The sequence below is a fragment of the Triticum urartu genome, chromosome 2 (genome assembly GCF_003073215.2).
Source record: "Triticum urartu cultivar G1812 chromosome 2, Tu2.1, whole genome shotgun sequence".
Lineage (NCBI taxonomy): Eukaryota > Viridiplantae > Streptophyta > Magnoliopsida > Poales > Poaceae > Triticum > Triticum urartu.
Window position 1 is genome coordinate 187,763,676 of NC_053023.1, and position 10,372 is coordinate 187,774,047.

A 10,372-nucleotide genomic window follows, 5' to 3' on the forward strand; every position below is an offset into this window, starting at 1 on the left:
ATGATTTTAAGAAGGCTGGATAGAAGTGTCATCTTTGTTGCTCGTAGGTTTTCATTCAACTATAATGATGCACTGGAAGCTGAAATTCACGCCTTGATGCAGGGCATGGTCTAATACAACATTCTGAAGAGGCGGAGGTGGTACAATCAGACTCCTTTGAGGCGTTGGCTACATTGTCCGGGAGGGTTTATTGAGGTCGTGTTATGACCATCTTGTATCTGAAATCAAGTTAATCATGATAGAGAGAGAAGTTATTCCGATGAGACTAAAAAGAGAATATAATAGGGTTGCAGATCAATTGGTGTTGTATAGTCTGAACACGAGGTAATATTGGCTATAGTTAGAACCACACCATGTATTGAGGAGCTTCTGCCTAACCCATTGAAATAAATTTCTTTCACCTGTCAAAAGAGAAAATGACTGCAACAGAAAGCCCCCACGACCCATCATTTGCAAGCTATCTAAAAGTTACTCGTCCGCGAGTATAGAAATACTCCGCACCATCGCAAAGTTTGGTTTCCACTAGCTACGCATGCAACATGCATGATGGAACAGTTGCCGCCCGCAATAGATGATTTTGTGCGAGAACAGTACGTGTGGCCGGCACTTTCCTCTTTCCCCATATCCGCCGGAACATAAATTATGAACTCACAGTATATTTGTCAGTGTTAAGTCTTAATCCGAATTTTATAATTACATAAACTCTCGGACAAAAAAAATAAGAAAATAATGGAACTACTGTGCTAAATAACAAAGAAAAAGTAAGGAGAAATCAAAGGTGGATCACTTCTTGCGGTTCCTCACAAGGAACCCATCCATAACCGCCTTCGTCTTGATTGTCTCCACTTGTCTCCTCGACGCCGCGCTGTGCTCCGGCGACGACGCAACCAGCAGCAGGCTCTCGGCCGCCTTGGCCCTGGCAGGCGGCCATGTTCGCGGGAAGAAGCAGAGCACCGCGGTGGTAAGCAGCGTGGCCGCGAGCCGGCCGCAGAACATCATCATCAAGAGGCTCACCAGCACCGCCGCCACGCCGACCGCGGGCGACCTCCTCTCCTCCGGCCGCTTCTTCGCCGGCGTTGGCACCACTTCCAAGCACAACGACGAGGAGGAGGAGGACCGGGAGCAGGAGCGGGAGGAGGAGGAGGAGGAGTAGGCCGAGTCCAGCGACGCCGCGGTGCTGAGCGCCGACGAGGACGTCCCGGACGAGGACGACGACTTCCCCGCGCCGGCAGCGATCATGTCGTATATACTTAAGTCTTTGTCGCGGCGGCCCGGCGACGTGATCCTCTTCGTCCCCGTCGACGGCGACGGCGACTTCTCGCCCTTGCTGCTACCAAAGAAGAACCTCCCTCGGCGGCGAGGAGTCCGGTGAGTCCTCGCAGCCACCGCCTCGTCAGCGACGGCCGCCGCGCCTCCGAAGCACGCGAACTTCATGCCCGGCGCGCGTGGGTGTGGATAGATGGATATCTGGAGCGGCGCAGGAGAGGCTGTTGGCGTTGGCGTGCCGGTCGTGTGTCGCCTGGCTTGTCGCGTCGGGTGTCGGTTCTGATGCTCCGTGTCCGCCTCCGAGCGCCGTACTTATACGGGCGCGAGCGTTACTGCTGCTAGTGCTCGTGCTAGTGTGTGTGGGGCACAGGCGCGGGCGCCAGTGGTTTGGTTGGTGCAGCGCGAGTGGGAAACGGACGGAAGGCGAAGGCGAAGGCGAAGCAGAAGGCGACGCGAGATGCGTGCGCGCGCGGGGAGGCGGTTCGCGTCCGCGGGGCTCAGTTTGGGACTTTGTTGGACGCGTCGGTCGCGACCCGTGTGGTGGGGAGCTTTTGTTTGGGCCGGCCGCGTTGCCGGGTGGTTGGTTGACCGGAGCCCGGACGGACTCTGATGGTCCCGGCCGGGCTCGAACCGGATCCCATCGGGGGCCCTACCGGTTCGGCCTATGTGCTCGCTACTCGGTCCTGCGTTTAGCACGTTGCGATTACGTGATTAATTAATTAATTATTAGTTTCAGTGACTGAGGCCGTGTGGTGTGTGCATGATTTGTTCGCGTGATTGTGTTTGCGAATTGTATTAGGTCGCGGATACGAGCACGGATCTTTGTGTCGTGTTTGAGGGGGACTGTGTGTTGTATTGTACTATTATTCAAATTGAAGCTGGCATTGTTTGGGTGAAGCTAAACAAAGATCTCGTGCGCTGCCTTCGAGAGATATTTACTTGCCTGCCAGAGTGGAGCTTTGCTTTCTGAATATCTTGGAGTCCCTACTCCCTAGTGATGAAAAATAGAATTAAGAATAGGGAGTAGAAAAGATTAGCAAGAGGCTGGACAGTTGGCAAGGGAAAATATCCTGATAAAATCCTTACGGGCTAGTATACCTCTGTACGTACATGTTAATCCCTCTACAGAGTTCATGTTGGAATAGGAGAAAAGACTCTTGTTAACATCTATCTTCTACCTAAGTTTTTTGTGGCAATTGTTTTTGTGTTTTTCTTTAGTTGAGTTTTTTGGCAATTATTTAAGGTTTTCGATGGATACGTCGGTTAGATGAGGGTCCAATCACTGAAGCAATCATCCCATGCATCCTTTTTATATCGCGTGTCACCACCATTCCACACCCACGCGTTCGTCGCATGTCCCCAATTCCTGCATGCTCCTTTTTCCTCCATTTCTTTCCACTCAATCGTTGTTGCTTCCATCCCAATCACCTTGTTTATGGCGGTGGATATTTTGCTCATACAGCCGAAATCTAGCAGCTTGCCAGTCGTCTTCTCCTTCATCTTACGAGGATCAACGAGTGACAAGACAATTATGAAGTATCTTACAGAAGTGAAAGTTCATTTTAATAAAAATAAAAGGAGATTGTTTTCTCTTCTAACTATGATTTGCTACACTTACTAGTTGTACAGAAAATGCCTTCTTTCGCAAAAAAAAAATCTTTTTAAAAAAAGGAGGATGACCCTCAACCTCCACATCTGGAATATGCATACGACCATTTTATTAATTATTCACAAAGATCAAAAAAACATCAATAAGTCTGAAGCCATCATTTTCACAACATATATCGCTACTCCCATCTAACTGATGAAGGCGTGCCGATAGTCCGAGCCGAATACCAAACAGACTTTGCACCAAAGCCTAACATCTAAAATCCGAGGGCCCAACCAAACCACACTGCCGGGTCTGGAACGCACACCAGTTTGGCACCTTCTCAGAGGCTGCCGCCGCCGTCTTTCACACTGCCGGGTCTTGGGCGCACACCGGTTTGGCCTTTGAAAATTTCAAAATTTTTTTCTTCACAAAGTGTAAGACAAGGGCAGCCAATTATATTCATCGTTTTCATGTAATGATCATCTTGGAGGGTGGGAGGGAGGGTACTACTACTACGTACAATTATTGATGCCCCCCCTACTAAGTTTCCATGGCCTTTTCAGCCTCCTTCTAAAGTCGATCGCTTTTGGAGAAAGACATAGACCTCATGTTAATTAATCAGTGACATGCACAACAAGTGCCTTTGTCTGGTTAGATAGGAAAGCTAGCAAAATCCACAAAGGATTTTCGTTAATAATACAGAGCTGATGGGATTTGGGGAGAGGCGGCCGGGGCTAGTGGAGTCTTTTCGCGATGCGACGTGTCCATCAGGGAGTGTCCTTCCTCATGCAATACGGTTCTAAAATAGCGTTCAAAAAAGAAATAAGGGCTCTAAATATACTCAGTTGCATGAGGATGGTGTCTTCAATGTTCAGGAGCACGGAGCAACGTTGTCGAACCCTCGCTGCATTTTTTTTTAGAAACTTTCAATCTATTCATCTTCAATCTTGCTGGAATGGATATGTCTACATATATTTTAGTGCTAAATACTTATATCCGTTTGAAGAACGAAGTGAGTATACTTCTTTCAAAGGCAAGAAGTCATGTGAGTATTAAACAAGTCTGAATTTCACAAGAACACTTTGATGAAAAAGAAACATATATGGCCAAGGGGAACTTTTTGCCATCTCCGACCTACAAGCTGTTCGCATGGCGTGAACCTAGCTCGATGCCACACCTTCCCACAGCGTTGAAGGCAGAGAGTCGTTGTGATTGCGACCAAGAAGTCATGAGTGACTCGGGTGGCGGCGGCGCCTCCACCTTCATCACCTCCGCTATTCTCTTTCACCGTCATCGTCGGCCAAAGCCGCCAGGGCAAAGCCCCTTGGGTTGGCTAGCAGCGAGGCTCTCCTCTCTGCCCCATGCATGGACGGTTAGTGTAGGATGTCGTGTCTGTGCTGGGGCACCGAGCTTGACTGGGGTTCAGCGGCGCGGCCCAGGCCGATGCTCCGGTGGCACAGACATGGTGGCGATGCGGCGAGTGTGTGGCTCCCGCTCGGTGAATCAGGTGCAGACAGCTCAGTCGGGATTCAGTTGATGGTGTGTCCTCGTCGCGTGTGTTGGCGTGCGTATGGCGACTGGACTAGGTGTGGTGGGCGATATTGAACTGCAACCGGTGTCTCTTGGTAGTGGCGCCCGACGTGCTTGAATAGGGTACTTCAGCGCTTCGGCGTGCGAGTATTTTCGAGTGATGCATGACCAACACCTCGTCGGCATGGGGCAGCGGCGGGCTTGGGCCTGACATGGGCAGGCCACGGGGGCGGGGTGGCGCGCGGTTCGTCGGAGTCCAACTATGTAGATCTAGGGTCAGGGTGGAAGGTGTCGCTGGTTGGACGGGCTTCGGTCTATTGAGGCCTACAACACCAGTGCACCCTTTCCAGGCTGCCCCCCAACGACGATGTTTGCTAACTCCGTGGATCTGTGCCCCAGACGAGGTAAGGGTTCCTGGAAACATGTGTTGATGTGGCCACTCATGACTGTGGCGGCGCTTCAGCACGACGGTTTCACTCACTCACTGGTCGTGTCAATGTCGAGGCTTCGGTGACCAGGTCCCCAGGCGGCGGTGGTGTGTTTGTCTTGGATGTCGGTGACGGCCCTAGATGGTGAGTCTACACGATTGGCTCTAGGTGGGTAGCATGGCAGCTATGGTGGCGCCTCCTTTTGGCTACGTGTAGGGGAGGGGTGGAGTGTGTCCCTAGTGTCATCGGAGCTTTAGCGGTGGCGAGCCCCTAGTCTGTATCTAGAGGCTTGATGCGGGCGTCCCCTCCGCCTTCATGGGGTGGGTCGACAACCTTGAGTTCATGAGGGGCATCTTTGTGGGTCTGGGCGAAAGCTCTGCGCTCCGGCACCGATAGCGGCAGCACCTACCACTACAAAAAAAAGACACATCCGTGACATTTTGGGCCGAACGAAATTTTTTCAGTCATACATATGACACTTCTATGACGATAATTGTGACAAAACCCGGTATCATCATAGATGTGGTGGGCTCCTCTTTCTATGACAAAAAATCATGATAAAAAATGGGCTTTTCGTCCTGGGCGGGCCGAAGACACAGCTGCATGACATTCTTTGGGCCGTCTATGACGGAAAAAACTGTGGTAGAAGCGAGGGGGAGGAAAATCTCGGGAAGTTCCCGGTTACGGTGGGAGGTCGGGGGCCGAGCGATGCGCGTTTCTCTCGTACACGTACGCGCGTGTGTGCGAAGCGTTGGCTCTAACTGAACCCGAGCGATTGCACTGCAGGCTACGCGTTACTGAACCCGAGCGATCGATCGATGGCTGTTAACTGAACCCGATCGAGCGATTCCTTCGCTACTGCTGCTAACTGAAGCCGATCGATGCTGCCTGTAGATAAACAGTGAGCTTGCGGGGGCGGGGGGTGGATGAACAGTTCCCGGTGGGGGTGGATGAACAGGACCCCGTGGTGTTGCCTCTGGATGAACATGACCCCGATCGATCGAGCCGGTTGGGGCTGGATGAACAGGACCCCGTGAAGGGCTGGATGAATAGGACCACCCCGTGGAGGGCAGGATGAACAGTAGACGGTGGAGGGCGGGATGAACAATAGCCCGTGGAGGGGTGGTTGAACAGGAGCCCGTGGAGAGGGCTGGTTGAACAGTAGCCGGTGGAGTAGCGCGCGGTGGAGGCTGGATGAACAGAAACCCGTGGATGAACAGTCGCAGGTGGAGGCTGGAGGAGGTCGACGGTGGATGAACAGTAGCTCGTGGAGGCTGGAGGGGGTCGACGGTGGAGATGAACAGTATCCCGTGGAGTCCCGTTTTGCGGTACGCCACACCCCTTCCGATGAATAGGACCCCCGTTTCGACCGTAGCACTCCAACACAAGTCTGTTTCCTCCGTTTTGCGGTACGCCCACACCCCTCCCGATCAACAGGACCCCCGTTTCGACCGTAGGAGGTCCGTTTTCTCCGTTTTGCGGTACACCAGACCCCTCCCGATGAACAGGATCCCGTTTCGAACGTGGCGGGTCGAACACAAGGCCGTTTCCTCCGTTCTGCAGTACGCTAGGCCTCCTTTCCATCGCATGTTCCGTCCAAGCCCTCCCGATGAACATGGCACATTCCGTTGCCTCCCCATGAACATGATGCATTCTGTTGCCTCCCCATGAACACGACGACGACACTATTTCTCTGTTCCGACCCAGCCATGTACACGAGCCCTGGCTGTACGTATGCGCGTGTAGGCGTTCGAGACCTCGCCCGTATGTACACATATGTGGCCGTATTTTCTTTCTTGCACCCTGACCGTTGTACATACGTGTAAATGCTACGTGCGCGCCTCTACTACGACACGTGCGCGCCTCTACTACGACACGTGCGCGCCTCTACATCGACCAGTATGTACATACACGTTCGCGACCAGAATGACAACGCTACGTACGCTTCGACCAGGTGGGTCCCGACTATCAGACACTTCCTTGCCTGCAAAGATGTAGCTGGTCGGTCCTAGCAGTTAGGGGGCGAATCGTTTTTTTGGCCCGGACGCACTTCCTTGCGTGCGAAGATGTAGCTGGTGGGTCCCAGCAGTCAGGGGGAAACGTTTTTTTCGTGAAATATGGTGGCCCGTCCGGTGGGTCTCGCTGTCAGGTGGAGGAATAATTATTTTGCACGTAATAAGGAGGCACTTCCTTGCTGCGGCCGTGGACCCAGCTGTCACTCTCTCCACATACAGTCCACGTCCGATGGAAGCCGTTCCTTGACCACGTTGACCATGCCGCGCCGAGAGCACCAGGGCGGTGGATGACGGCGAGGCCTAGGAAGGGGACGACGCGGAGCCGGGGAAGACGCGGCAGTGGATGCCCACGCGTAGAGGAGTACGAAGGTTCACTGGTTCGCTGCGATATGAGGCTGTCGTCGCCGCAGAATAACATGGGGTGTGGGTGAGTAGAGGGATGGCCTGGTCAGCGGTGGGAGTAGTAGGGGGCGGTGAGGCCTCCGCCACATCGCAGCCGGCCACGGGAGGCAGGAGCACGAGGCACGACCGGCGCTGGTTTTGGCGGCTGGAGCAAGAAGACCAGAAGTTGAAGAAGCACTACGGCCGTTGGATGGACATCGTACGGTCACTGGAGCTAGAATCGTGCATATTGACTAAGTTGACAAAGCCTTCCGTCCCCGTCAACATAGTAGGCCCACAAGTCAGCCTGCCACTATACTGGGTCCCAGCTAACAGGGGAGTATTCATTTTTTGTGCGTAATAAGGAGGCACTTCCTTGCGTGCGAAGATATAGCTGGTGGGTCCGAGCTGTCAACAGCGGTAACATTTTTTTCGCGAAATACAGAGGCCCTTGAAAGTGCAACTATCCCTAGGTGGTTTTGGTAATTCATAACAACATATAGCTCATTGAGCTAATACTATTCCAAGATAATTATTTCAGGAAAGCTCAATGATTGGCATGGCATGGATGTGAAAGTGGAACCCTCAAAATGCTAAGGACAAAGGATTGGCTCAAGCTCAAAAGCTCAAGACTCTTCATTTTATATTTTAGTGATCCAAGATCACATTGAGTCTTTAGGAAAAGCCAATACTATTAAGGAGGGATGAGGTGTTGCTTAATGAGCCTCTTGCTTCATGTGCTTAATGATATGCTCCAAAATCCTCAACTACTTTCCCATATCCACATATGACCTAAACCCTAAGCCAAACTCGGTCCTACCGATTCTTCCTATCCGGCGCCACCGAGTTTCACTTGTCATTAGCCACTGCCAAACCCTAGCAATTCGGTTCTACCGATAAGGATCTCGGTCTCACCGAGATGGGGTTGCAAACTCTCTGTTTCCCTTTCATAACTTTTCGGTCCCACCGAAAGAGCGAATCGGTCCCACCGAGATTGCAATGTAAACTCAGTGTCTCCCCTTTGTAACTTTTCGGTCTCACCGAGTTCCACTCGGTCTCACCGAAAGAGCAAATCGGTCCCACCGAGTTTGCCTGACCAACTCTCTAGTTAGCTAATTACCAAATTCGGTCTCACCGAGTTTGTGTAATCGGTCTCACCGAGATTACGTTATGCCCAAACCCTAACCATATTGGTCCTACCGAGTTGCATATCAGTCCCACCGAAATTCCTAACGGTCACTAGGTTTACTATTTCGGTCAGACCGAGTTTTCTGATTCGGTCCCACCGAGATTGGTAAATTGTGTAACGGTTGGATTTTGTGTGGAGGCTATATATACCCCTCCACCTTCTTCTCATTCGATGAGAGAGCCATCAGAACACACACACCATTCCAACTCATATGTTCTGAGAGAGAACCATCTACTCATGTGTTGAGACCAAGACATTCCATTCCTACCATATGAATCTTGATCTCTAGCCTTCCCAAGTTGCTTTCCACTCAAATCTTCTTTCCACCAAATCCAAATCCTATGAGAGAGAGTTGAGTGTTGGGGAGACTATCATTTGAAGCACAAGAGCAAGGAGTTCATTACCTACACACCATTTGTTACTTCTTGGAGAGTGGTGTCTCCTAGATTGGCTAGGTGTCACTTGGGAGCCTCCGACAAGATTGTGGAGTTGAACCAAGGAGTTTGTAAGGGCAAGGAGATCGCCTACTTCGTGAAGATCTACCGCTAGTGAGGCAAGTCCTTCGTGGGCGATGGCCATGGTGGGATAGACGAGGTTGCTTCTTCGTGGACCCGTTGTGGGTGGTTGCTTCTTCGTGGACCCTTCGTGGGTGGAGCCCTGTGTGGACTCGCGCAACCGTTGCCCTTGGGTGGAGCCCTGTGTGGACTCGCGCAACCGTTACCCTTCGTGGGTTGAAGTCTCCATCAACGTGGATGTAGGATAGCACCACCTATCCGAACCACGGGAAAAACATCCGTGTCTCCAATAGTGTTTGAATTCTCCAAACCCTTCCCTTTACATTCTTGCAAGTTGCATGCTTTACTTTCCGCTGCCAATATACTCTTTGCATGCTTGCTTGAATTGTGCGATGATTGCTTGACTTGTCCTAAAATAGCTAAAGTCTGCCAAGAACTAAAATTGGGAAAAAGTTAAGTTTTTATTTGGTCAAGTAGTCTAATCACCCCCCTCTAGACATAATTTCGATCCTACAGCCCTTTCGGTGGGTCCCTGATGTCAGGTGGAGGAATCATTATTTTGCGCGTAATAAGGAGGCATTTCCTTGCATGCGGCCGTGGACCCAGCTGTCGGCCTCTCCATGTAAAGTCCACTTCAGATGCATGTCGGTCGTTGACCACGTTGACCAGGTCGCGCCGAGAGCACCAGGGCGGTGGATGACGGCGAGGCCTAGGAAGGGAACGACACGGAGGCAGGGAAGACTCGGCAGTTGTTTCCCACGCGGAGGGGAGTACGACTGTACGAGGGTTTACTGGTTCGTCTGCCGTCGCTGGAGAATAACAGCAGGTGTGGGTGAGTAGAGGGATGACTAGGCCAACGATGAGAGTACGGTGGGGCGGTGAGGCCTGCACGGCAGCAGAGCCGGCCACGGGGAGGAGGGAGCAGGCAGTCCCGCCGGCGCCTGTTTGAGCGGCTGGAGTAGGAAGAGCAGACATTGAAGAAGCACGACGGCCGTTGGATGGTCATCCAATAGTCACTGCTTGTGCGTCAACCTTTTTTTAGGAAAGCCTCAAATCTGTGGAAAATAGCATACAGCCCATCTGCCATTATTTCTAATAATTTACAGCCCATTTGCTAATTATTAATGTTTTTTTGGAGCCCATATTTTTTTGTTAGCATTACAGCCCATATTGTGGCCACGGTTAAAAATTTATACGAAATTTTGCATATTTCGGTGCGGTCCGAACTGTTTTTAACTCCGAAATTTCAACTCACATTCAAACTGATTTTAAAAATAAATGTATATCAATATAAAATTCAACAAATTTTCCACGCATAAAAATTAATGTAATTTCAAATCTCGAAATGAAGAAAAGATATTTGAAACTAATTGTCGGTTTGATGTGTTTTAAAAATGTACAACCCATTTCTCATTACCGACGGGCCATTTTCTCGGCCAGCCGAATGAAAGCTCTCC

General features: G+C 51.2%; 1 protein-coding gene across 1 annotated transcript; it reads right to left on the reverse strand.

Moving 5' to 3' along the window:
* Window positions 1-636: 636 nt before the first annotated feature.
* LOC125541382 lies at window positions 637-1,663 on the reverse strand. The gene has a single exon (XM_048704810.1). The coding sequence runs from the start codon at window positions 1,432-1,434 to the stop codon at window positions 784-786; it is 651 nt and encodes a 216-aa protein (XP_048560767.1). The 5' UTR covers window positions 1,435-1,663; the 3' UTR covers window positions 637-783.
* Between the last annotated feature and the right edge of the window lie 8,709 nt (window positions 1,664-10,372).

Coding starts and splice junctions, on each gene's coding strand:
- LOC125541382 (XM_048704810.1), bottom strand. CDS start 1,434: ATGAAGTTCGCGTGCTTCGGAGGCGCGGCGGCCGTCGCTGACGAGGCG.